Genomic DNA, 27871 nt, shown 5'->3' on the forward strand with positions numbered 1-27871 from the left:
AGTTCACAATCTGACTTGTTTTGAGGCAGAACAAGGGTTATCCCTAATGTAATAAATCTTTGCCACTTTAGCCGTGGGAAAATCCACCTACCTCTGGATTAGCTCGCAAAATATTGTCTGACAATTGTGTATGTGACCTATAGACTCAAAGTAACTTCCTGGAATCATTACATAGCCCTTTTAAGAATAAGGAAGACAGTATTTTTTACATTGTTTTCCATGAAGAACAAATACCTTTAATGTTGATGACTTGGAAAAAAATGTTTCTTGGTCTAGGACTTTCACCAATGACTTTGTAGTCCAAATAGAACAGATGCTAGAAGATGTTGATCCGTGGCAATTGGACTGTGGCGTATCATCCGCTCTTTGTGATTCGAGGGCTGAAATAGCAAGTTCTCTGAAATGAAGGGCTATAGTACAAAGTAATAGACATATACGCTATGCATATGATGATACACGCTCATGTATCCTCTTGTGTTTACATACAAATGTTAATTGAAACACTTGCAAAGCTGGAAGGAGCACAAAACTTCTTTTTTAATTCCACAGGCTAATTACATATTGCAAATAGAACAGCGGTTTCCATGGGAAAGGTGCTAAGTTGACGATGTCAGTATTCCCGTGTACACGGTCAATTGACAGAATTTTATGGAAAGTATTGATTGGAGTTTCAAAACGATGTAAAATATGTGGGAAATAGCTCTGTAGTCCTTAGATTTTCAGAAGATTCACAAATGCAGGAACAGAGATTTAAAAGTGTATGTGGTGCTCTGTCAAAATGCTGGTGTATACTTTTTTTAAAAAATTAAGTTTAGTGCATACTTATCCCTAAACACGGTAATTACATTGAGCTTTCAGCCCAGTGTGAATCCACCAGCGCAGTTTGGTTTTCTCTAGCTGATTCAGCTTGGCCTGAAACCAGGACTTTACTGTGTAGCTGTGATCATTGGAATTACTGTTTATTCCAGGATTGTGTCACTCCGTGGGAATAAAGGATTGAAAGGAGCAGCAGTGACGTCCTCTCAGAAGAACTGCTTAGTTTCTTACATGTAACAACGGTGGGCCAATTCGAAATTGTCCCTGTTTGTCCACTTAACCAGTGGAGTCACTGTCTGAGCCAAGTGAAAATTACAAGCTTATTTAGTAGAGCAAAGTAAGTATTTTCATTTCGATGGTACCCCTTATTTCAGACCACCGGAAAAGCAGACCTCTATTATGGAAGAACAGTTTCAAAAACAATCCTCATTTTCTTTTTTTGAAGGATTATAGAATAACCAGAAATGGCTCTTTCCAGCATATATTGGGTGTCAGTCAGTGATAACCCAGTCGGGATGGGGCTTAGGGCCCACCTTTCGGTTTTACGTCTTCGGAGTTTCCATCTTTCACAGGTGGGTGTCGGTGAAAGTGGTGTGTTCCTTAGTCACAGAACTGAAACCCTTGATGGCATTCATCAGGTCCTCTTCATCCACATACTGAAAAATAAGCCAATCATCATTGGTTAGGACGTTTGCTATCCCTTTGATATTTGCCATCGATTGATAGTGGTATCAATTTAATATAAAAAGTAATCAGTAAGTATTTTGCTAAAGGCTAATATCCTATGCTCAAAACTTTAAGGCATGGTTTGAGATTGTCCTGCCTCAAGTTTACCTTATTGTAAGGGTCACATGTTCACATGAACTATGGACTAATCCAAAATGTCCTTTGAGTGTTATTAAGGGCCATATTTTAACTTTCTAAACCTGTTTTCTCATCTCTAAAGTGAGGAGATTATATTTTTATATTTTATTTTATATTTATATTTACGGATGTTATACACACACACACACGTATATACATTTATATACTTAAGATTTTGTTTGGGGACACCTGGGTGGCTCAGGTCACAATCTCATGGCTTGTGAGTTTAAGTCCTGCTTCGGGCTCTGTGCTGACAGCTCAGAGCCTGGAGCCTGCTTCAGATTCTGTCTCCCTCTCTCCCTCTCTCTCTCTCTCTCAAAAATAAACAAACACAAAAAAGGGATTTGGTTCAAACTGTCAACAGAAGAGACAATACATGCTACTGTGCTTCCCTCTCTTACTGTATTTTGTATGTATTGAATAGGGCTTGTAATATTGTTTATAAGGTGATAATGAACAGATTATTTTCCAAGTTTTGCATCTTCAAAACCTTTCACTAAATTGATTTACATATTATCTATTGCTAGTACTGTCAAAAGCAAGCAAAACCGTCAATATAGTATAACAGTGAGGAATGGGGCTTCTATTATCAAATGATGGTTTTAAGATCCCAATTCCATCAAAAAAATCACTGTGTATCCTTAGGTAAGGACACACATGGAACCAAGCCCTCTGTGTGTTATGTTCCCTGTAAACTTGTCCTTCTCCATGTCAAATATGATCAACTAACAATTCCTTTATTCCTGCCATTTAGAATCTTTAGATCTGGAATGGAATCGTGGAATTCGATAGTCATAACAATATGAAGCAGGCCCACAATTTTAAAGTGCACATTGTAAGGGCACCTGGGTGGCTCAGTTGGTTAAGTGTCCAACTTCGGCTCAGGTCATGATCTCACAGTGTGTGGGTTCGAGCCCCACGTCAGGCTCTGTGCTGAAAGCTTGCTCCGAGCCTGGAGCCTGCTTCGGATTCTGTGTCCCCTTCTCTCTCTGCCCCTCCCCTGCTCATGCTCTATCTCACTCTGTCTCTCAAAAACAAATAAATGTAAAAAAAAATTTTTTTTTAAATAAAATAAAATGCACATTGTAGATCACTGTCCTGAACAAGCCAAGACTGCATTTTTTTCATTGTGATTAGAACCTGGAGCCAGGAAACTTGCTTTTTTACTTGCCATTAGTTAAGAAAATCTTCATGAAAGTCCTCAACTTTTCAGCAAAGGTGAGTACTTAGATGAGTGGAAGACTGTAAAGGCCGAAGTAGACAGCTGGAAGACATGGATGTGAATCATTCTGCCCCAAAAGAGTAAGCGGAGTCCCTGAGTTCCTAGCTGGCTATCATTCCTAGCGAACTATCCCAAAGGAATAGTTCCGCAGCAGACGTCTAGGTAGTTGGCATGATGCAGAAGGTTGATGGTTGGTAAAAACCATAGGATTCTATCCATTTCAGCTTCTAGGGACTTATAACAACTATTAGATATTAATAAGGTTAACTTTCAATGAGTAAATTATTTGTATCCACTGGACTGAAATTATGAAGTTGAAGTTCACAAACAGTAATACCTTTATTTATCATGATTTTCTGAGTTTCTTGGAAAAGAACCACTGAACCTATTGAAAGACTTTCTCCTCTAACCATAAACCAGAAAGAAAAAGGTGATGCACTTTTTAAAAGTTTTTTCTTATAGACTAGTTCCAATGTTCCCAGTCGTCTTTTGCCCAAATTAATAGAGTATAGCCTGTTTGTCTCTCCGCCTACTCAATGAATTTTCTTTAAGCATTTGATGTTTGCAAAAAGAACAAGACAAAGTTTCTACCTGGCTCATCAAACAACTTAGTAACACTAGTAAGTAGGTCATTACAAAATACTTGGGTAAATAAATGGTCAGAGGGATGCAGAGTGCGGGGAGGCAGCATTCAATGAGGCCAGAAATCTCCATGCCACCCCTTTGCCAATATGCTTCTGGGGGGTGATCTACGGCTCTGGATAAGGAAATCCACTCACCAGCCCACTGTCGTGGCCCATGATGGTTTCCCACAGCGAGTCATCAGTCAAGACTTTCTTGTCCTGAACATCCATGAGTTGGCTGACACTGCGGTGGAGGGGGCCTTGGGAATAGGTTTGGCTTACTTGGCTCTGACTTGGGATCCGAAGGACGGATATGCTGCGGTTGCTCCTGATACTGACGGGTGTCCCAGCCCGGGGAATTTTGGTATCAGCTAATCCCTGAAAAGAAAGTTGCTGTTCACCATTACTTTCCCAAAAAAAANGAAAATTGTGTGTCACACATTATCAATGAAGGGAGCACTCCATATCCTCCTACAGAACAGCTTATCTGGAATGCCACGGCCCCTGGCTTTTTGGTAGGGGTGAGGTGATAAACTAATAGCGGTGCTAAACACCAGCGTTCTTAGCGCCTCCAGAATATATGCACTAGCGCTTTGGCTCTTGTTCCCTGTAGACAAGGGCTTACTGCCTTGCAAAGTGGTGGGGTGAAGGTGATAGCGGCTGGGTTAACAAAGTGATCCCTTCACAAGTGTCACCACAGAGCCTGTGCCTTGAGATCACTGCTTTTCCCAGACCAAAGTTGACAATGGTCTCTCATGGTTGCCAGCTGAGCATGGTTGGATTATATTTTAAAATCTCTGGGTTTGTGTAGGAAAATGGGCTCTTCCCACCCTCTCTTCTCATTCATGTTGTTCTCTTCATTATAAGATTCAGCCTTGAAAATAAATCGGGCCTGTGGGGTGCCTGGGTGGCTCAGTGAGTTAAGTATCCAATTTCAGCTAATATCATAGTCTCATGGTTTGTGAGGTAGAGCCTTGCATCAGGGTCTCTGCAGCCAGCCAGAGCCCACTTTGGATCCTCTGTCCCCCTTCTTTCTGCCCCTCCCCTACTATCTCTCTTTTTCTCTCTAAAAAATAAACATTAAAAAAATTAATAATTAATAAATCACAGGGCACCTGGGTGGCTCAGTTGGTTAAGTGTCTGACTTAGGCTCAGGTCATGACTTCTATGCTGACAGCTCAGAGCCTGGAGCCTACTTCAGATTCTATGTCTCCTTCTCTCTCTGCCCCTTCCCCACTTGTCCCCTTCCTCTCTCTCAAAAGTAAGTAAAGAAAAAAATAAAAATATTCTTTAAAAAATTAATAAATCATGTATGGAATTAACATCAGAAAGACAAAGGCACTATATGATTAGAACCTAGAATGTGCCATAAGAAAATCTAGGAGCTCTACATGTACCCCAATGTTCATAGCAGCACTCTCCACAATAGCTAAAACATGGAAAGAGCCTAAGTGTCCATCAACGGATGAATGGATCAAGAAGATGTGGTTTATCTATACCATGGAATACTACATGGCAATGAGAAACAATGAAATCTGGCCATGTGTAGCAACATGGATGGACCTTGAGGGTGTTATGCTGAGCAAAATAAGTCAGGCAGAGAAGGACAAATACCATATGTTTGCACGTATAGGAGGATTAGGAGGAACTTAACTGAGGAACAAAGGGGAGAAGAAGGGGGAAATGGTGGCGAAAGGGAGAGAGGCAAACCATGAGAGACTCTTGAATGCTGACAGAAACTGAGGACTGATGGATGTGGGGGGGAGGGGGGATGGGCATGGAGGAGGACACTTGTGGGGATGAGCACTGAGTGTTATGTGAAAACTAATTTGACAATAAACTATTTGTAAAAAAAAAAAAAAAAGAAAGAAAATCTAAGTGCTCTAAATATCTGAGGTTTGATTTAGCTGTTCCAATCAATGAAATGTTCCTACTTTTCATCGTGTAGACAACACATCGTGCAAAAAAAAGATCATGCATTCATGCAACACATGAAGTACCTCCAAGTGCATGGTGTAACTTTTTAGGGTAACATTGCTTGACACATCAGATATATCAGCCACTGAATCAAACTGAGAACAAATGGGGAGGCATTAGTCAGTGTTTAGAACAAACAAAATTACAATAAAACAAATCCTTTGTGTTTGTCCAACAATAATATAATCATACAATCGTTTTGAGATGCATCTCAGGCTTTGTGTGTGTGTGTGTGTGTGTGTGTATTTCTGCAATTAAAATTGCATGGTGAGTGGAACGTAATGGCTTAGTATTTAAAGTGAGTTCTACTGGCATGATTTGTTTAGTGTTGTAGAGCTGAGAGGATCTTTAGGCAAGTAAGTAAATTATAAGTCTAACTTGCACTTAAACTTTGCTACACTTTATGCTGCGTGATCTTGAAAATGTTAACAAATTGTAAAAGCCTCTCTCATTCCCTGGTGTCTCTGCCCCAGTTTCCTCTGTGAATTCAGATTGGAGCCTAAAATCCTTTGCCAGTTTATGTCTGGTGTCAAAGGGTTTCTTACCTATTCAGAGGACAGGAGTGCCTGGGATAGAAGCTCATCGTGTGTGTGTGTGTGTGTGTGTGTGTGTGTGTGTGTGTGCGCGCGCGCGCACGCGCACGTGTGCATGTGTTGCAGGGGTAGCTCTCATTGACCTTCCCAAGTGTAAAAGTCAATCTGAGGCCCTGAGCAGTTGACTCCAGCGTGATCCTGTTCAGAATCTTACCCATTTATTCTGGGATCCATGCATCACAATAACAGATCTTTATTTTGTTCTAATAATGCAAAGTAGCCTCTCTTTAGTTTGGTTCCCCGTCACTGATAATCTTCTATGTCCCCAACTTTGTGACAACAGCTTATGTTCAAAAATGTTTTCTAAAAGCAACAGTAGGAGGCCGGCAAGGCCATGTTATTCCCTGGGTGGGATTCACTTAGGATTCAGTGGGTTCTGGGAACACTGCCCAGGGCCCCGGGGACTCTCCAGATCCCCCCTGCTAACCCTCTGGGACCAGTGACTAATACCCTCAAAGCTGAAGATGAGCCAGTGTGGGGGCCCAGAGCCTCGGGCAGCCAGCCAGACCCCCCACCCCTTCCCCTCCTCACATCCCACTTGGCCACCCAGCAAAAGCTAACCAATTTGGAGCCACCCTGCTTTCCCTTGATGGTAAGGGGTACATGGGAGTAAGGTGTTTCAACTCTTTTGTCTGCCTGTCCCAGTTGCCGTCTGTCTGGCCTCAGAGGCAGCTTGGGTTTGGTTTGGCAGGAACCGTAAGGGCTAATCAGCAGCCTTTACCTGTTTTTTGTTTTGTTTTGTTTTGTTTTGTTTTGTTTTGTTTCTTATTGTGGTAAGTACACTGACATGAGATCTACTCTCTTAACAGACTGAGTGACAGCACAGCACTGTTACCAGGCACAATGTTGTACAGCAGATCTCCAGACCTTCTTCGTCTTGCATGACTGACATTTTATGCCTGTTGATTAGCAGCTCACCATTTCCCCTTCCCCTAGCCTGGCAGCCACTCTATCTTGCTTCCATGAATTTGATGATTTTAGATACCTCATCTAAGAGGAATCATGCAATCCCCCAACCTGTTTTTATCGGTTATAAGACTATACCTACTGCTTATGGGAATTGTATTATATTATTACATTTTAAACTCAGTTATGACTATTCTCTGACTTTATTGTGCACGAGCTTCCCGAGTGCTAGTTGGAATGGCAGAGTCTTTGGTTTCTTCCACATGAGATTCAGGTCCTGCTCCTATGTGATGCTGATACTGATAGTTCCTGGGCCTCACTTTGACAGAACAAAGCTTGCCGAGACTCATGACAACCATGAGCAGTGGTACCATCCAAAGTAGCTTCCATTTGGAACGATGTGATTGCTTCCTGACCCCTCAGTTAGCCAACTGGGCAAAACTGGATTCCTCCTCAGCAAGGATTATGAGGCAGTGACACCTGCCTGTAGGGTTTGAGTCAAGAGACAGGAGATTGGATCACTGAAATGAGTTACAGATGCTAGTGGTATTTGGGTAGCTTTTCCCGGAAGGACACTTCATGTTACGGAGTAGATGTCCCCAGCAGAGCTCTGGAATTTTCCTTCCATGTTCTCCATGCACTCTATATACCCCAGGGTTGACTCAGCTGATGTTCCCAAGCCAGATATGTCTCAGGCCTTGTTGGCCCTTCCATGCACTTCTGAATTCCAGACATGGGGGATGTCTTCTGTCTAAGAACGTGGCTTCCAAGGGGCACCTCAGTGGCTCAGTACCCCCTCAACCTCCCCTCACCCCCCACCTCTAAGGAGGGTAGAGAGACTGGAGGTTGAGTCAGTAGCCAATGACCAGTAATTTAGTCAATCAAGGCTAAGTGATAAAGCCTCAATTACACCCCGCCCTATGCATCTCTTCCATCTGACTGTTTCTGAGTTTTCTTCTTTTATAATAAACTGGGTTTCCAGTAAGCAAAATGTTTCTCTGAGTTCTGTGAGTCATTCTAGCAAATTAACTGAACCCAAGGAGAGGTCACTAGAAACTCCAATCTGTAGGGGCATCTGGGTGGCTCAGTTGGTTAAGCATCCGACTTTGGCTCAGGTCATGATCTCACAGTTCGTGGGTTCGAGCCCACATCGGGCTCTGTGCTGACAGCTCAGAGCCTGGAGCCTGTTTCAGATTCTGTGTCTCTCTCTCTCTCTGACCCTCCCCTGCTCTCTCTCTCTCTCTCTCTCTCTCCTTCATTCCCTCTCTCTCTCTCTCTCTCTCTCAGAAATAAATAAAACATTAAGAAAAAAAAGAAAGAAACTCCAATCTGTAGCTGGTCTGTCAGAAGCCTGGGTAACAACCTGGACTTGGGATCCAGTGTCTGCAGTTGTGGGGAGGGGACCATCCTGTGGAACTGAACCTTAACTCATGAAATCTGATGCCATCTCTCTGTAGGGAGTATCAGAACTGAGTTGAATTGTAGGGCACCCACCACGTGTCAGAGAGTTGCTTGCTGTGAAAAAACTCCCCCCACACTGGAACTGCTAATCAGAGTTTTAGCTGCACAGAGTGGCTACTAGTCCATATAGAACCTTTGTGCCAACTGGCAAAAAGGTGACATCTCAGGCAGATGCAGCCCTCTGGGCACATGGCTTGGAAAAAAGACTGGTGCCTGGTGGGAATTAGAATTTTCAGCCTTTCCTCTTCCAAGTAGACACGGCCTCACACCACAGAGGGCACCTTCGCAGTCACCATTTCCCCTTCAGTGAGTGCTCTGGGCCACGATCTCCCTGCACCGCCGTATATGTGACCTCACCACCTAGACCTTTGCGTGACTTCCTATCTTGGGACTGGGTGGTCACCAGCTATGAGGAGCCACCCATCCTCAGTGGCCTGGAGTGTCACAGCCAGGGGACAAACTGACCACCACTTGCACTTTACTCTCTCCCTAGACCTCTTATTTATTGCTAATCCCTCCAAGTTGCACAGTTATATAATCTGTAAGTTCCTCTAGTGATTTCAACATACAGCTCTTCTCCACCATCCTCTGATGGATGGTGTTAGAGCAGAAAAATTCATCCCTGGTTACACCTTAGAATCACTTTTGGAGTTAAAACAAGAGAATACCAATCCCCAGGCCCACCCAAAAGTGATGAAATCAGAGTTTCTGGGATAAGACACAGGCAATGGCATTTTTAAAAGCTTCCCAGGTGTCTTCATCCACTTGGGCTGCTTGACTAGAATCTCATAGACTGGGTGACTTCTAAACAATAGAAATTATTTCTCAAGTTCTGGAAGCTGGGAAGTCCAAGGTCAAGATGCTAGTAAATTGAGTGTCAGGTGCCTGTTTTCTGGTTCACAGGTGGGGGTCTTCTTGTCTTCTTGCTGTGTCCTCACATGGAGGAAGGGAAAAGAAAGCTCTGGGGGCCTCTTTTATAAGGTCACTATTAGCCTCCCGTGGTTCCCATATTTTGTCAAACATTACTGTCATCTAGTCCCTTGTTATTATGACTCTGGAGACATTTCCTTCTACAGAAGCGCAAGCGTTCCAGTGCGGGAGAGGGAATGGGGGCCCGCCTTCAGAGACATACCACATGCGTTTCCCCCGGTGGATAGACACTCAGTGGAGACATTCTCTTCTGAAGAGGTACTAGGGGAGGTCTCTCTCTGATATATGGTTCTTTGCGGATTTTTCTTTGTAGTATCAGAGACAGAAAAATGGCCAACAAGATCAAGCCCAGCATTGCCATTAACACGATGAACCATAGCTGGCTGTAGAACTCGGTGTTCTTCCTCCCCGATCCGCTCTTTTCTCCAGGAGGTGACAGAACCAGGCCTGCAAAACCCAGGGCAGGAAAGGGAGGTGTTATTTCAGAAGGCAAGTTTGTGACCCCTCGCCCTGTTGTTTGGTAGTAAATTGGAAAGGAGTTTAGAGAAGTTTGTCTCATGGTGCTTGTTTGTACTCGTGTTCCGGCCACCGAAACGGTGCCGGGCGCCTTCAAGGGGAGCTTACAGCCCCCAGGAGACCTCGCTGCCGGGCCTCAGAATGGAAATCACCACTGCCTTTGCAAGTTTCCTGGGAAAGATGAGGAGGAGGTGGGGACTTTTAAAGGCGGTAACCAAGTAACCTTGAGGAATGCCTGTTTCACTGTCCTGTGTCCTGAGTGGAGTTTTTTCTTGGGTGATAGATGCTGGGGAGGGCCAGGCTGACCAGCATTGCTGCAGAGACCCTCTGGGACACACGGTCTGTGCTGAGGAGATCCGGGGTCCCCTCCCTTCATGCAACAGCCTTGATCCTGAGAAGTTCTGTGCAAACCGGATTTGAGACATTAGATCCTATTTTCTATTGTGATGTAAACAGCCTGTGCTTCCCAACATGTTGTCTTTATATTTCTGGTACCCTGGCCTCTCTGTGATGTGGCCAAAGTTCTGCAAATCATCACTCAAGTGCTTCCTATGGAAAGAAATCCTTTGCAATAGGACCACTCACGCTTTACTTCTATGTACGTGGTGACAGGTCATGCATGCAATTCTCTGCACACGAGGCTAATCACAGTGGCTCATGTTTACGGAGAATTCATCTGCCTTGTGCCTTATAGGGGTGAGGGATGGGGAATCCCACCACTCTCAAGTCTTAGGGTGGAGGGGGGAGCTGGGAAGAGCTGGGGCGGACAAGAGAAAGGCTTATGGGGGATGCCACAGGGCTGCACGCAGCAGTGAGATCAAGCCAACTGAGCAGCACCAGGTGTCAGAGGTCATCTCCAGAGGGCTGAACACTCCTGGCAGAAAGGAGGAGGATTTAGGACAAAAGCTGGGAAGAAGTGTATTTTGTTTTGCAGAATGAACAGTTCTGCAGGAACAGCCCAGGAACAAACAGCCCAGGAAACAGCCAAGTAGGTGTTTCGCCTGAGAGCCTCTCGCTATGTGCTGACAGCCCCTTACATGAGCCACTCTGAGCAGGACTGGATGAGGACCTAGGCAAGAAGCCCCGAGTCTTCTCGAAGTTCTTTAGCTCATTATAACCCTAAGTTCTCATCCTATGGGTGGAGTTTTCTGCCAGTTTTTGAACACACAATATTTGCCCTAGCGTGTTGCTGTGGTAAGCATGTACAGATGAAACAAAAATGTTTCTGTGAGCTCCCTTCCCCCCACCTTAATATACTCAATAAAAGCTTCCTATACTAACCCCATGGAGAGACAGAGTGATCTCCCTGTCTCCTTACTTGTAACAAAAAATTAAAAAAGAAAATTCTTCTATTTCAACCTTTCCTCTGGTTGTGTTCAGTTTGATGCAGCCCAAGCAGCGAAACCTTGAGTTGGGCCCCAGGCCGGCCCAGGAGTCTGGGCACCCATGCAGTGGGTGTGCAGGCTGGTGTGCGGCTGGGAGCCAGGGAGCAGCTCTTCCAAAGCACAGGCTCGTGGCCAAGAGGAAGATGTGCAAACAGACACGTTTGCTAGTGTCTCTTCACTCCTTGGACAAACTCCCCCTTCCCACAACCTCAAGGACTGGGTGGGCTTGTGGGATACTTCAAACTCACATTTTCAGTGGAAGGGAAGGGGAGGGCTTCAGAATTGCAGTAGGAGAGTTTAAGAGAGGGAGAGAAGGTGACTAAGACTACATTTCAAACTCTGTAAGAGGAACAATCCTACTTTGTTAACCCTAACTCGACTTCTCATAGTTCTGTGGTGAACGTCACTCTGCCTTTCTAGGCCTCTGCTTCTCCATCTCTAAAATGAAGGGTTGGAGTCAAAGCTCTGCCAAATTCCAGCAGACAGGAATCCCTCTAATTAGGAATTATTTGAATAAAGAAAACAAAACAAAACAAAAAAACCTCAATAAAACAAAAAACAACCTTGGTTATCAATGGAAGAGTTGAATTTCCTCTGTGTGGCACAGCGCTGTAACTCCAGATACTGATCTGATGGGCCCAGTGGACCCCTTGCTTGGGGGGACACAAGGGAATGTAGGGCAGCCTGCCTAAGGGAAGCCTCAAAAAGAAAACAGCCCTCAGATCAGGAGGAGGGAAATGAGGATTGTGAGACTTTCAGGCTTTAAGGCTGCCTCAGGCAAGGGAACAGGAACATTTTAAAAGTTACATCATAAAATTAAAACTGACTATGGAAATTAGATGGACAATATATCTTGGAATTTTCCATATCTTCTCATGTCCTCAGTGTTCCTTCTCTCATCAATGGAAACCTCACTTTGTATTCAGGAACCGAATACAGGTTTCCCCTCTTTTGTGGAGAGCTTACGATCAGGTAAAATTAGGACAATGAGGAAGGGAATGCCAGTGGACTTCAAGAAAAACCCCAACCCAGAACTACTGTCAGAGGACATTCCTCCCATGGGAAGCTACTTCCCACTGATCTAGGAGACCAGCCTGGCTGGATTTGGAGGTGGACCAATCCAGGTTATATGGCTTCTACTCAACTTGTGATCCTAGTCCTTTATACCAGATTCATTGGACGGGGCTTGTTTATTTTTATTTATTTAAAATTTTTCAAATCTGAATGCAGTTGACACACAATGTTATGGGCAGGGCTTGTTCAAAGAGCGGAGTCCAGGGCCCTATTGATTTTGAGTCTCTGCTGTGGGCCTGGGAAACTATATAATAAACAAGTGCGCTGAGATGACTTGTGTGCACACTTAAATTTGAGAACCACTGCTAAGGAAAAAGGATGGGGTCAGGAGTCAACAGAAAAACCACGTTAAAATTTTCATCTTAGCCAGGATCTTGCGGGGCTTTCATGGGTGAGTTCTTGGTGTCCCTTAGGCCTCCGTTGGTCCACTCCATTTGTGAACACACCGGAGTTGCTAAAAGAATACCAAATGAAGCCTGCGCCATCCACGGCTGCTGTGAGATGAAATGAGATGGACTGTGTGGAAGGGACTGTTAGGTGTTGTAAAAAATTTTACGTGGTGTCCAGACATGTGAAGTCTGGAAATAGAGAATCGTTTCCAGAAATAGAGAATCTTTTTTAGTGCTTGAAATTATCCTTGATAACAATATATATGTTTACTTGAGATTCAGAATTTTTGGACATTTGTATTTTAGGAAAACCTAACTATGCATGCATGCCAATTTAATATAACATTAGTTACTGGAATTTAAAATAGGGTATCGGTCCCAATTCTGTTCAAATGGAAAAGATCTGGCATTTCTCTAACTCGCCCTTTGAAATTATAAAGTGTTATATATGTTATATTCAAAGGTTTTGGGTAGATCTCAATTTAAAAGATGCTCCATGAAAATGACAATTTCATCTTTTCAGGTAAATTACTTGGTAATGGCAATCAATCACCATCTTTTATAGAGAATGCAAGAGAAAAATCTCCAAAATTCACCATTTTAGGCTCTGAATCTACAGAATTATCACTATGATTAACACAAATTGGCATTAGACTATTTTCTCTCTTCCTCTGATCTCTTTTGTCTGATTTCCTTTATAAATCACTTTTTAAAAAAAAATAATCAAAGTTGTATAGCTCTTTATTGAGAGGATTTGTGGCAAGGAGAGAATTTAGTCATATCTCTGTGTCTACAATTCAATGACTTGGTATATTTTAAAAGTTTTTTAAACTATTTATTTGTAAGAGAGACAGACAGAGTGTGAGTCTGGCAAGGGCAGAGAGAGAGGGAGATACAGAATCCAAAGCAGGCTCCCGCCTCCAAGCTGTCAGCACAGAGCTGGATGCAGGACTTAAACTCACAAACCGTGAGATCGTGACCTGAGCCGAAGTTAGACGCTCAACTGACTAAGCCACTCAGGTGCCCCTGACATGGTATTGTAAGAGTACTGTATACCCAGAGCACCTGGGTGGCTCAGTCGGTTGGGCATCTGAGTTTCGCGCAGGTCATGCATGATCTCACAGTTCATGAGTTCAAGCCCCATATCAAGCTCTGAGCTGACAGTGTGGGGCCTCCTTGAGACTCTCTCTCCCTCTCTCTCTACCCCTTCGCACACTCTCTCTCTCAAAAATAAATAAAAATTTGAAGAAAAAATTTAAAAAAGAATACTATATACCCTAACTTATTACTTAATGTAATTTCCATGAGAACTTAAAAAAAACTGTCTTGTAACAGTTCCTTCCATACAGTCTATGAACACATTAGCACAAAGGTGTATAAACAAACATATGTTTCTCTCTTTCCCAAAATGAATGAGTTTTATATTAAATATAATGCATTAAATGTTTACCAAATCCAGTGGAGGTATCATATTGGACCAAAGGTGACTTAACACTTCCTTCATCTGTAGTGCAGATGACCTGGAAAGAGAAAGCTAGAGAAAAGGTACAAGACTTAGTCATTCAACACCTAGACACAGTGGGCAGACTTTTAGAAGAGCAATATATCATAGCATGGGAAAGTCTGAGAACAGGTTTCCAGCACAAGTTGTGAGGTTTTATCTTATATACACACTTATTTCTAATTTTCAAATTACCAAGAAAAATAGCTATAATTAGTGTAATAATAGTATATATTTACAAGTAACAGAACTGAAGAAGAAGCTTAGAGTTTATATCGCAAAAAAAAAAAAAAAGAATGATCAGAAGAGTAAAGAATATAACACAGTGTATCTTATTCTGCATATGGTCTAAACCTATTCCAGTAAAACTTAAAGGTGCACTTCACACTATGTGATCCAAAGTTTCTTTCTAAGCAGAAGAGCCTCAAAAGGATCTTGGAAATCGAATGGTCTAAATACTTCTCTCAGTAGCCAGCATCCTGAGGGAATCAACTCTTATAGAGCCACCCAGGTGGTTGGGTAGAGGCTCGCCCAGACGTAGAACCCAGATCTCCCAAGTATGGGAGATCATCCGCTCATCACAACGGCTGCCTAGGTGACCGAGAAATGTGGCCAGGAGAATGTGTAGCTGGATTATAAAAATGTTTTGGATAAGCTTCAGGTAACAAATGCAATCCTAGATCTCATTATGTATCTGTACCTTTTAACCAACAAAAATAATATTTTCAAGGACATTTAAAAAACCAAAAAGCCCATTAATGAATTCATTGCAGAAATCCAGAGTGATTTAAATGGCTTCACATCTATTTGTCCTGTGGTCATGTTGATCATGAGAAAATACTTAGTACCTTGAAAGCCTTTTCTCATTTCAGTTTAAAAACCAAACAAGAGAAGAGCATGTAACTAAACAGGTGGAAAGAGTTTGGTTTTCAAAGGAAAAGGGTTGTTGTTGAGAAATGGATACTAAGGATGGTTGAGGAAAGCTCTCACTCACGGTCTAAGAGTTGGAGATGGTCATTGCCTGATCAGTCTCTATTTGTAGGCTGACGATGTATCATGAAAAATCTCGAAGTCCCTGAAATTGTATTATTTCAGGAAACCCAGTGACTACCTGTGGGTGCTATTTGTCTTGTGGACACAGCCTGCCCTGTAGTCTTGTTTTTCATGGGGACGCTCACATCACATAAAGACAGTGCTTGCCTTCCGACTGCATCATAATGGGAACACATAGCAGACAACATGTCTGGGAAGGGAAATTTTATTTACTCAGAGCTGCAACATGTCCACAAGAAGTGGCCACTTCCACCCAGACATTTTAATGAGGAGCACTTGCTGGTCACCTTTCAGACCAAATATCTCATAAAGCTGGGACACAGAGTTCCCGACACTATGAAATAGGAGTCAGAAACTAACTTTTGTCCGCCGTCCTTGGTATGTAGAGGGTGGTGTCGAAGCCACTGTACACACGCTGGCCTCCATCGGTCACCACGAACTCCTTCAGTGGGCCGTTCAGAAGGAAGGAGCCACTCCAGTCTATACGCACCAGAGACAAATTGCTGTCCACCAAAAATGGGGCTCGGTATTGGGGCACTGTTGGGAGAAAGTTGTACATTTTAAAAATGGTAACTTCAGAGGTTGGCCCCTGGGTGGCTCAGTTGGTTAAGCGTCTGACTCTCGGCTTCAGCTCAGGCCATGATCTCATGGTTCATGAGTTCAAGCAAGCCCTGCATTGGGCTCTGTGCTGATAGCAGAGCCTGCTTGGGATTCTCCCTTTCTCCTGCACTCTCTCTCGACCTCTCTCTCAAATAAACAAACTTAAAAATGTAAAAATGGTTGTCTCAGAGTGTGTGTGTATTTTTTTTTTTAATTTTACTTTTTTAAGTAATCTCTATACCCAGCGTGGGGCTCAAACTTACTCCCCCAAGATCAAGAGTCACCTGCTCTACTGACTGAGCTGGCCTGTATATATACGTGTGGGTGTGTATATATATATCACCTTATATAACACTTTATATATANTATATATATATAATACAACACCTCCCCCAAATTGGCATTGCTGAAACCCTTCATATTTTCCTCAGTGTTTTAAAATAACCCTGGCATTGGGGGTGAAAAGAAAACCAATGGGAACATGTATGAAATGCTTTCTCAGCAACATTGCATCTGCTTTCCAAAAAAAAAAATCAATGAAAAGCAGTGTTTTATGAAATAAAACTATTAACATACAATGGCTGCGCTTACCGACATAGCCCTGGAGCTCATATTTTGTTGTATTTTCCTTCTTTTAACGGCTGAAGTATCCTTAACACTATTAACTACAGTAGATTGCTATTTTTCATATCAAATCAATATTTATTGCTACAAAGCCCCAAGGACTAGATGAAGTTAATATATTTTTTTTCCTCCAAACTAAACTGCTTAGATGGTGAATTATGTCCTTTTGGCACCCATTTATTTTTAAAGCTTTTTCTTGAACCGTTAGTTTATTTTCTAAGATAGTTAAAAAGCCTTGCAAATAGCAATTCGAGTATAATAATTCATTGCCCTGACTAATCAATCAATAGCATAGTACATTAGTATATAATCAAGTTTAGGTCTCCTAAGTATTATATCAGATATAGAAGCAACTTGGTGTGCATTTTACAGGCATGTTATTTTTTTAATTTTTCAGCTCCTTCCTAAAATAAAGGAAGAAAAATCCTTAACTGAGCCTCATCTTTTAAATGAATAATTTTAGCAGAAACAAATGAAGGGTTACCATATCATCTTGTCAAGTCAGAAGAGATTTATTTCATGAGATCTCGTTTTCTCCAAAATAATCAATACATTTGTAACAGCATTAAGATCCATCCATATACTAAATTGGCTTTTAAGAAAAGAAAAAAAGTGAGTGGTGGAAATAAATTGGATATCCTTTTTTCTTTAGAAATTAAACCCATCTGTTGCTGATGTTAGGAAATATAACAAAATAAGGAATAATTATAATTTTGTGATCACAAGATTTAACCACAAAGACAACTTTGATTCTTATCTTTCAAAGCAAGACCTTTTCATAAAGCTGTAAGAAACTATTTCTGCAAATACCAAAACAAGAGGTATCAACCCTTCTTTTATTTTATTTTAATTTTTTAAAACTTATTTATCTGTTTTTGAAGGAGAGTGCGCATGCACATACACAAACACATAAACACACACACGGGAGATGGAAGGACAGACAGCAAGGAAGACAGAGAATCCCAAGCAGGCTCCATGCTGTCAGTGCAGAGCCCACTGGAGGGCTCGATCCCATGAACTTTGAGATCTTGACCTGAGCCCAAAACAAGAGCCAGATGTTCAACTGACTGAGCCACCCAGGTGCCCTTCAAGCCCTCTTTTAATGTCTGTTTTTCCAATACAAATGTTGCCTAATATCACAATGGAATATAGTGTTGTATTTATCAGTGGCTTCCCTCTGTCACTTAATTCAGAAGATTTCTACATCTCCCCTCCATTACAACAGCACAGATAAAGACGAGGTTTGTAAATAGTATAAAAATAGAAAGATAGGAGCTTTGATGAAGGAGTGATTGAAGGTCAAAATAACCAAGAATAATGGATTTGGAGACAGAAAATGGGAACAGTCACTATGCCCCTTGCACTTGATGTGTTTTATCTCATTTAGTCTTCAAAATGATCTTGTAAGAGTTAGTTCCTAATTTTTCAGGTGAGGAAACTCAGGTTCAGAGAAGCCAAATGACTTGGTTAATGTCAGTGGTTGGTAGGAGACCAAGGATCTGAACCCAGACCTGCTCATCCTAAAGCCCATGTTGCTTTGTTACAATCAATACACATTTACTCCAAGGAGCACAGTTTATGAATTGGGTTTATGGGTGCACTGTAGTGGTGGGTGGCTCATCCTGATTGATACATATTTAGGAATTTTGTAAGTTGATGATTAAACTCAGCCATTATTAAAAAGTATACATGTAAACTGAAAATGATACTAAAACAAAGGTAATAAACACTCAACATAACTCCTTAATGATTTTGCTACATTGTATTATTATCTAGGCTCTTGAGGTGGTTTCCTTCTATTGTGTCTGGATGGTGGAAATATTACAGAGGAGGACAACACTAGTCACTCTTCCCAGATCTGTGTTCACTGGAAAATTGAAATCAGCCACGGTGGGAGTATTTACATCACGGAAATTGGCAAGCACTTCCAATCAGACATTTTTCTCTTAAGAAAGCCAGCAGTTAAACTATGTCTGACCTCGGTTCTTATGCTGAGGGTGTAGTTAAAGCAGAGGAGGCTGAATGCATTGTTAATACCTCTCCAGACCTATGTTTCTAAAAAATCACAAACAATATTTTAGAAGTACTTTGTGGTTTGTATTTCTGATCCATATTTTTTTCTTTTCTGATGTACATAATGAGTTAAAAGTAGCCTGAATGATGTTTGGAAACCAGTATGCTAGAGGTGCCTGGGTGGCTTAGTCGGTTAAGCATCAGACTCTTGGTTTCAGCTCAGGTCATGACCTCATGGTTCGTGAGTTGGAGCCCCAAATTAGGCTCAAGTGCTGCTGGTTCAGAGCCTGCTTGAGATTCTCTCTTTTTCTCATTCCGCTCCTCCCCTTCTCTCTCTCGAAATACATAAATAAACATAAAAAAAGAAAAGAAAACCCATATGATAGCCCATCATTTACTGTATTTTTCCATGTCTGTGGATCCAGTAAAGTGAATTAAGTGAGCCCTTTCTCCCTTTGTGTTACTCCAGTTTGGAGTTACTTCTTCAATGTAAAGAAAGAACAGAAAACAAGGAAATCTTTTCATTTACTTATTTTTTAATGTTTACTTATTGTGTGTGTGTGAGAGAAAGAGCAAGCAGGGGAGGGGCAGAGAAGGAGGGAGACAGAGAATCCCAAGCAGGCTACATGTTGTCAGTGCAGAGCCTGATGCCGGTCCAAACTCACAAACCGTGAGATCATGACCCAAGCCAAAATCAAGAGTCAGACACAACCGACTGAGCCACTCAAGTGCCCGGAGAAAGGAAGGAAATCTTAAATCTGTTCACTTTGGGTTTTTTCCAGTGTAAGGATAAAAAAAATCTGGCAAAACTAAGCTTGATGACTAAAAGAAAATTGGTTATGAAAACTGCAAACCTCACAGAGCTGTTTTGGCCGGGCTTTCTGGCCAGTACACTCGTGCGCACACACACGCGCATACACACACACACACACACACACACACCCCACACACACACACAACTGGCTTATGGATGTATTAGGAAGGGGAACCGCTTCTCAAGGGTGGTGAATATGTCTTGTTCTTCTCCTTGTACAGAGTAGCATTCTTTATTAGTAGGTCAGAATTCCTCTTACTGTGACTTCCCGTCAGGCCTAAGTATTCCTCACGGTTTCTTTCAGTTTTGTGAAGGGAGGATAGTGAGAGGAACAGGCACAAAGATGAAGGAGGTTGCACATTAGGAAAGAGGACTTCAACTACCTCCGTGTTGACTTCAGTATGTACTTTCTAATGGATTAAATCCTTTCCAGCTTATCTCTTAACTCAGGCAAAAGGCGGGGCAGGCAAAGCACCCCGTGATCAGAAGGAAACCACCCCCTCAAGCAATAAGAGCCACCCAGAGCCAGCGAGACCCCGAGACCCCATGTGCCTCGTGTGACTGACTCCAAGACAATGGTCGACCTGACCTGTACTGCCCACCTGCGTGTCGCCACCGACCTTTGTCCCGCGTTTTCCTCACAGGAGCCTGGAAGTGTTTTCAGCACTTTGGAGACAGGCTTCGAATGCTTGGTGGCCTCACTGAAATAAATTCCTTTCCTGTGTCACCCCTCACACCTCTCTGCTTCCGGGTTGTGTCGGTGGCTAGTGGCCCCCTGCCCCGAGCTGGATGCTTTTGCACCCTTCCACCCCGATTACGGTTACACGGTAGACATTACTGAGCACCACTGCACTTTGGATTATGGAGCAAGTGACGAAGAATGCAGATTGTGTGGCACTGACAATAAACGTGAGAAGTTTTGGGTGCATTTCACTCACTCACTCATAGAACAACACCTGTTGGGTGTTCAGACCCACTGCCCAGGGCCGGAGTAATGTGGCACAAGTGAGGGCTGAAGGGTTGGAGGGAGCAGATTATGAGGAAAGATGCCAGCTGTGTCTGGGGCTGTTGCGTCTGGACTGAGGTGAGGAAGGGGGGTGTGGGTGTGGGGGGGCTGGGTTTCAAAGCCAAGGGCACAGGGGAGCAAGTGGCCTTCTGGGCGTCAGCCTTTGGAGCTGAAGCCTCTGAGGAGATGAACTCTCTCCCTGAGGAGGGAAGACGAGACGAGGGAAAGGTGGAGAGGAAAGTTTAGGACTGAGACTGAAAAAGACCTGGTTGGTGTAGGAGAAACCAAAAGACTGACTGACGCCGAATAGCCACAGAGGTAGAAGGGAGGCCAGAAGACACTCGTAGAAACTAGGGGGACTGTTTTTATTTTAAAAAAAATATTTATTTATAAACTGCAGTGTCATCACAGAGCCTGACATGGGGCTGGAACCCACAAACCCCGAGATCGTGGCCTGACCAGAAACCAAGGGCCAGAGGCTTAACCGACTCCAAGCCACTCAGGAGCCCCAGGGGGACTGCTTTTTTTTTTTTTTTTAATGTTTTTTATTTATTGCTGAGAGAGAGAGAGACAGCGTGAGCAGGGGAGGGTCAGAGAGAGAGGGGGACACAGAATCTGAAGCAGGGTCCAGGCTCCGAGCCGTCACCACAGAGCCCGATGCGGGGCTTGAACCCACGAACTGTGAGATCATGACCTGAGCTGAAGTCGGACGCTTAACCGACTGAGCCACCCAGGCACCGGGACTGCTTTTTAATAAAGGACTGAGGGTCTCTGCCTTGAATGTTCCCGAGAAGCCACTGAGAGTGAGTGCTGCCGAAAAGTACCCCCTGGTGGTCACTGTGGAGGCCAAGGGCAAACCTAGGAAGAGATTTTCATGCAGGGACGAGGTGAAAAGCAGTCCGGAGGATGTTAAAGGGTAAGTGGGAAGAAGGAAAATGGGCAAAGCACACGGAAAGCATCCTTCAGACAAGTTTTGCTGTGAAGGGAGGAGTGTGGGAGGGGAAATGAGGGAGAGAAAGAACTGTGACTCTCATGTTTATATTTTACTTTGAGAGTGAGTGAGTGTGTGCAGGGGAGGGACAGAAAGATAGGGAGAGACAGAATCCCAAGCGGTTCAGCTTGGAGCCTGATGTGGGGCCCAAACTCACCACTATGAGATCATGACCTGAGCCAAAATCAAGAATCAAATACTCAACCGACTGAGCCACCCAGGCACTGGAGAAAAGTGTGCCTGTATCCAGGGTACACTGAAGATTGCAGAGAGGAGGAGGGTGCTCAGCAGGGAAGGGGGTGGGATTCAAAGCACAGGTGGTGGGATTATCTCAGGAAGAAGGACCAACCTTCCTTGTTGGAGACAGAAATGAAGTCGATTGCAGGTGGGTGGGAAGGGAGCAAATTACTGACCGGTGACTTCTCGGTTCCCGTGAGTGTGGAGGCAGGGAGTTCCGCAGAGAACATAGGGAGAGGCAGGTGACGACAGAAGGGTGCAGTGGGTAAGCGTGGGAGGAGGTGGAAGGTTTGGGGAGGGTGGAGAGGGTCCAAAATCTTCATTAGGGAACAGGGTAACATAGTGGTACTGAGGGTGCCGCTCAGCAGGGTGATCACGAATTCAAAGGATACTTGCACTTTCTAGGGGTGGGAACTGGCAAGTGACTTCGGCTCTGACCTTAGCTTGGGGCCACCTCATTGTACAGCCCCCAGAGCCTCAGTTCAGATTCCAGTCTTGTGAATGGCATTTTGGAATTGGCATTTGGAATCACAGTCCTGCTTCAGTTCCCTCTTCGGAAACTTTGGATAATAGCACATCCTTCGTCAGCTTCTTCTGTTGATTATGTGTAACTAGGAACAAGCAAGTTCTAAGAGTGACCTGTTGCTAACATGTGCCATGTTGTCACTCAGACACATTAAGTCCAGCGCCTTTCATGCTTATATAACTCTTACTTTAACAAACCCTGATGCCAAATCCTGAAAATGAGATTATAATTTGATGCAATGTGGCTGGAAAGCCAACTTGCAGGAAGAATCCAAAGACTGAAATATTTACATTCCTGATGTAGTAAATTCCATGCGTCAAAATTTAATTTTATGATAATCAGACATACGAAGATTGGTACGCAAAGAAATTTCTTATCATTTATAAGAAAAAATATTAGAACTCAAAGGCCCACATGATACGTATGATGGAAAACTATACGGCCAATCAACTTGGTAGTTAAGGTGTCTTTAACGTTATGGGAAATGCAAGTAAAATAATGTCAAGAATAAAAAGCAGACTATGGAATTTTCATTAGAATGTGATCTCAGACACATAATAGAAACTGCTCATGAGACAAAGATTAAAGAAATACCTTATGCTGAAATACTAATGTGGTTGCCTCTGAGCGGTGGGATTATGAGCAGGACTGGCTTTACGGGCACAGAGCTCTCACAGCCCCACAGTGCCCCTCACCCCTCATATAAAAGAATTAGGGACTTAGTTTGATGCTTCGCTGTCACTGTCTTGAAATGTTTAGTGATTTTTGAACAAGGGCCCTATACTTTCTCTTTCCACTGGGCTCTGCAAACGATGCATCTGGTTCTAACTATAAGTACTTATTTTATTCTTAATACTTTTGGTATTTTTCATTTTTTTAAAGTTAATTTACTTAAGGAATCTCTACACCTAACAAGGTGCTTGAACTCATGACCCATGAAATCAAGAGTTGCCTGCTCTTCCGACTGAGCCAGCCAGGTGCCTGTTTTCCTGTTTGTCATTTTTGAACAGTAGACACATATGCCTTATATGTTCCAAAAAGAAATCATATTATAGAAATGTAAGGAGGCCCCAATTAATTGGTTAATTGCCCTTCTGCTTTTCTTGACAGGCCATATCTCACTGCTCCCTGGAAATGCTTTCTGGATTATGCCACATAACTTGAAAAGAAAAAGAGTGGCAAACTAAGAAGCAAACAAATAAATATCAACCCCAATTTCCAGTTTGTCTATGTTCATCCTTGTTTGATTTCCTCTGAATTGGTTTTCACCCCATCGCTACATGAAAAATCTTCTTAAATTTGTACTTAATCTTCATGTTTTTCAATCCGATGGACATTTTCCCACCCAACAGACATCTTCATCGATGTCTCAGTGGTAAACAGTGCAACTCACTCAATCCTTTAAAAATGCCAGTTGCCCTACTTTTCGTAACAAGGCTACTGCCTCTCTGGCTGATGGTGGCAATCACTTCTACTCACATTCTGTTTGGGTGACGAAGCTGATCCATTCAGAAGCTGTGCTGCCCACCTCATTGTGGGCCACCACCCTCAGCTTGTAGGTGGTGTAAGGCTGGAGGTCCCCAAGGCTGGCTGTCTGCCCCAGCCCCACATACTTTGTCTTTATTTGGCTGGGAGTGCACGGAGTGGCTAAATCCGGGGCGCAAGCCACGTAGAGTTGAAGCTCATAGCTAGAACGAGAGAGCAGGCATTCAGATTAGCTTAACTTTCGTTTAAAATGGGGTATCTTTTGTGAAGAGACATTTGGTTTTCGTGGCGCTACAAGCCCTTTCAGATTTCCAATTGTGGGAAACGGCTCTCCGAAACACTTTACTGAATGCTGTTGGAAGTGAGCAGCAGCTGTAACCCGAGAAGTGACAAGAAAAGTCACATGTGTACACAGGTTGCTGTCCAGCCAGCAACTAGCAATCCGTGTTGGCAGAGATAAGAGATTTCTCTCTTTTCAGAGAAGAGCGATAAAAGTGCTCTCCTCTGTTGAAAATAAAGAATATATATATTTTTTCAAATAAATAAATAAATAAAAACCAAACAAACAGCATCTTTTGTTCCAGATTATTTTGAGTGAAATCTCTCTCTTTTTTTTTTTTTTTTTCAAACAGTGGTTCTTTACAGCATTTTAAATTAGATCAGGCAAATTCTGATTTAACCACAGAACTTTCTTATGCTCCAGCCGACTCCCACAGAATGAGTAATTCCAAGGAACCATGGGGAGGAACATACTCTTTCAATGAATGCAAACACATTGCATCATATTTCTTATTTAAAGACAATGTGGTTGTTTCCTTTTCTATCATTAGCTGATTTTATGATTGAAACACATTGCAGGGAACATAGCAACTCAAGTCAATTTATTTGTCTATTTTGCTATAGGTATTTGTTCAATCAGCAAGTCTTCCTTGGGCAGAGCTGGGTAGCTGTAAGTCTGTACACATGTCTTATGTTGGCCCACTACCTTTGAATGACACCATTGGGGTACAGAGGATGACTCCACTGGAAGGAAGCTGTCCTTGAGGACAGCATCTGGATTTGAGGAGAGGACAGTCCTGAGGGCGGAGCAGGATGAGTTCTTAGCTCTGCTGTTGGCCCTTTGCTGCAACAATTGAAGCAAGTGCAGGCCTCCACCCCAATGGAGTATGTAGTGAAGGGCTGTAGGCTGTGAAGAGTCTGCTGTGTGGCCGTGCCTTCAGACAGCTGCAGGAAGACAGAGGATACAAGGTGAGGCAGTGTCACAAATCACAGACAACAGATAAATGTTTACCATGTATCCCACCTCCTATGAAGGGAGTGCCATGCTGGGTCCCCTGGGAGATGCACTGTGGCATTTCATAGTATTTACCCTGGAGGAATCGCCAATCCAGTTTGAGAGGCATATCTTAAACATGTGAAAAATGTAATGGTATAATAGTTAGAAGTTTGAGGTAACAGGATAGAGATCACGAGTCACAATATTATTAATCACCATAGAAAGATATTAGAATATAGCATAAAACACACAAAATATACTTTCTTAAGTTTTAATTTAAATTCCAGTTAGTCAACATATAGTGTAATATTAGTTTCAGGTGTACAGTTTAGTGATTCAGCATTTCTATATATCACCCGGTGCTTATCACAAGAGCCCTCCTTAATCCCCATCATCTGTTTAACCCATCCCCCCCCCCCACCTCCTCTCTGGTGACCATCAGTTTGTTTTCTATAGTTAAGAGTCTGTTTCTTGGTTTGGCTCTCTCTTTTCCCCCATGATCATTTGCTTTGTTTCTTAAATTCTACATGAGAGTGAAATCACATGGTATTTATCTTTCTTTGACTTATTTTGCTTAGCATAATACTTTCTGGCTCTACCCATGTTGTTGTCAATGGCAAGACTTCATTCTTTTTAATGACCAAGTAGTATTCCAATATATACACACATATATATACCTCACATCTTTATCCATTCATCAGTTGGTGGACATTTGGGCTTTTTCCATAATTTAGCTATTGTAGATAATGCTGCTAAAAACATCGGGGTGCATGTATCTCCTTGAATGAGTGTTTTTGTATCTTTTGGGTCAATATCTAGTAGTGCAATTGTTGGATTATAGGGTAGTTCTATTTTTTACTTTCTGAGAAACTTCCATACTGTTTTCCAGAGTGGCTGCACCAGTTTAGCATTCCCAGAAATGGAAAATACACACAATATTAATCAAATTCTGTGGCCCTCAGAAAAATGCCTTTTCAAAAACAAAATCTGTATTTGAATTATATTTCTAGTCAGTATTCACTAAAGTCCATATTCTGCTATTGTTACCTGCATGTGATTTGGGGGCCAAAAATTCCCTCAAATCCATGTTAGAGTGGGTATCTAAGAGCTTGAAAGTCCATCTCTTCTTCAGAGGGTGTTGGGTTATAGGAAATATCGTAGCCTTTTCTTCAACCATCTTTGTTGCATTATGAACTTTTTGGTTTATTTGGAGCACATATTTTATCTCATTGTGGTTTCATTAAGAACTCTTTGGAACAGAAGAGTTCAGAAACTGGGAAACGAATTTCCACAGTGACGTAAGCAACATATAATTAAGAAGCGTTATCTGCTATTTAAAAAATGCATACAATGCACTCCAAATATAAATTATTTTAGTTTATTAATATTATCATGTTATAACCGTGGATAATCAAGGGTTGATTGTATTTACATCATCTATATTTATTGAATACGAAGCCCTGTAGAAAATATGCTAATATTCCTTTAACATTCAAAACGAGGCCTCTTTCCTTGCAAGTTATTTTTTGAAATTGTGTTTCCATACCTGGCACTCTGGGTTCAGAGGATTTCTCGTACATACCCAAATTGTCCCCTAAATTGGTCTAAATAATTTATAATACCATAGTGGCATCTGCACAACTTGTCCACGAGGGCTTTTTATGAACCAAGTGTCATCATCTACACTTACTCATGAGAAACACGAGTGGGATGTGCTGTGCAGCAGAGAAGAGGCCTCATTCTACTGTTTCTCAGTGTCTTTGTATAAATAATGAAGGAAGTGGTCTCATTAGTTATTAGGGTCCCATCAGCCAGTGGCTTTATTAAAACAGTGTGGAAAAATGATTTCTCTAAACTGTCCATTGTGTTTCCCCAATGTGCCCCAAATGTGCCAAGGTAAAAACAATGGAGCAAAGGTTGTGCTGGCCAAACTGCTCTTCTCTCTCCTGAAGCACTGGAACTTTCTCGAAGTCACCAATAGAGAGACTGAGTTTTCAGTGTATTTTTAAACATTTGCTCATGCCAAAATGAGAATTGTCTTTGCTCTATTTATTCTCTCTCATATTAACATTTACACCACCGATAATGGCCATTTGTTGACTCTTTAGTGTGTGCCATGATTTTTAAGTTAATTGTTGCTAAAGTCTTGGGCTTCTTATATGTGTGGAGTCTTTAATACCTTTAGTACTTCTCTCCCTGAACATTTACATATTTTCTGTTTATTTTCTAACACTTTTTTCAGTGGATCTTTGTGCTAAGTTTATCATGAGCAATTGAGAACACGAGGTCAAGAAAGAAGGGTCAGGAGAAGAAAAGGCAAGGGCACCAGAGTTTATTTTTAAAGAATCAACCAGTTGAGGATTTTTGTTCTGAGTGCTCGGCTACTCACCACGGTCTCTGTGCCGCTGGTGTTGGAGAACAATCTGTAGAAACTGACGATTCCATTTGGCCTCCCAGGGGCACTGATGTTGACCACTGCGTGTGTGGAAGAGACTGTGTGGAACCTGGGGGTTCCAATACCTTCTGGGGGAGCAGGCCCAGTTCTACACCACGTCCAGTTACTGGGGGCCCTTCCTGCTGAATTCACTGCTGAGACCTCCAAAGAGAAATCAAGAAGACTGCTCAAAAGCAAGTTGCCTCAGGCTGAAAGAAAAGTTGGCAACCAAAAGCAACCAAACACGACAGAATGCTCTATAAACTTCGATCAAGCAACTTTGTAATCACAGAGGAGATCAGGTCCTTCCTCTTTTTTGCCCATGACCATTTGAATACAAAGGGGCCGATTAGGTGCCCTAATTTCAGAATGCAGCAGGCTTGTTTCAGCCTAATAAGAAACCACTCATTTCTGTATGTGGGGTGTCAGCTTCTGCAACCTGAATGCACCTGCAGACTACATAAAACTCAGCAATTCTTAAACACCGTGCCCACCAAATCTGCATGAAAATTAAATTTTCCTTTCATCAAGGAGGGAATAAACATATGGAAGGAT

The 27871-nt window shown here is 42.6% G+C and overlaps 1 protein-coding gene across 1 annotated transcript in view; it reads right to left on the reverse strand.

Annotated features, from left to right (window-relative positions):
• Positions 1-241: 241 nt before the first annotated feature.
• Positions 242-27871, reverse strand: part of USH2A (usherin) — a 717315-nt gene continuing 689685 nt past the window's right edge. The window contains exons 64-71 of the mRNA XM_077759473.1: positions 27272-27478; positions 24592-24830; positions 23601-23809; positions 15671-15847; positions 14207-14290; positions 9595-9839; positions 3682-3903; positions 242-1472 (exon numbers count right to left, since the gene is read on the reverse strand). Coding sequence (XP_077615599.1) covers positions 1383-1472; positions 3682-3903; positions 9595-9839; positions 14207-14290; positions 15671-15847; positions 23601-23809; positions 24592-24830; positions 27272-27478 — 1473 coding nt within the window. The 3' untranslated portion in view covers positions 242-1382. The remainder of the gene's footprint in view (positions 1473-3681; positions 3904-9594; positions 9840-14206; positions 14291-15670; positions 15848-23600; positions 23810-24591; positions 24831-27271; positions 27479-27871) is intronic.

This window comes from Crocuta crocuta, unplaced genomic scaffold (genome assembly GCF_008692635.1).
Source record: "Crocuta crocuta isolate KB4526 unplaced genomic scaffold, BGI_CrCroc_1.0 scaffold556, whole genome shotgun sequence".
Lineage (NCBI taxonomy): Eukaryota > Metazoa > Chordata > Mammalia > Carnivora > Hyaenidae > Crocuta > Crocuta crocuta.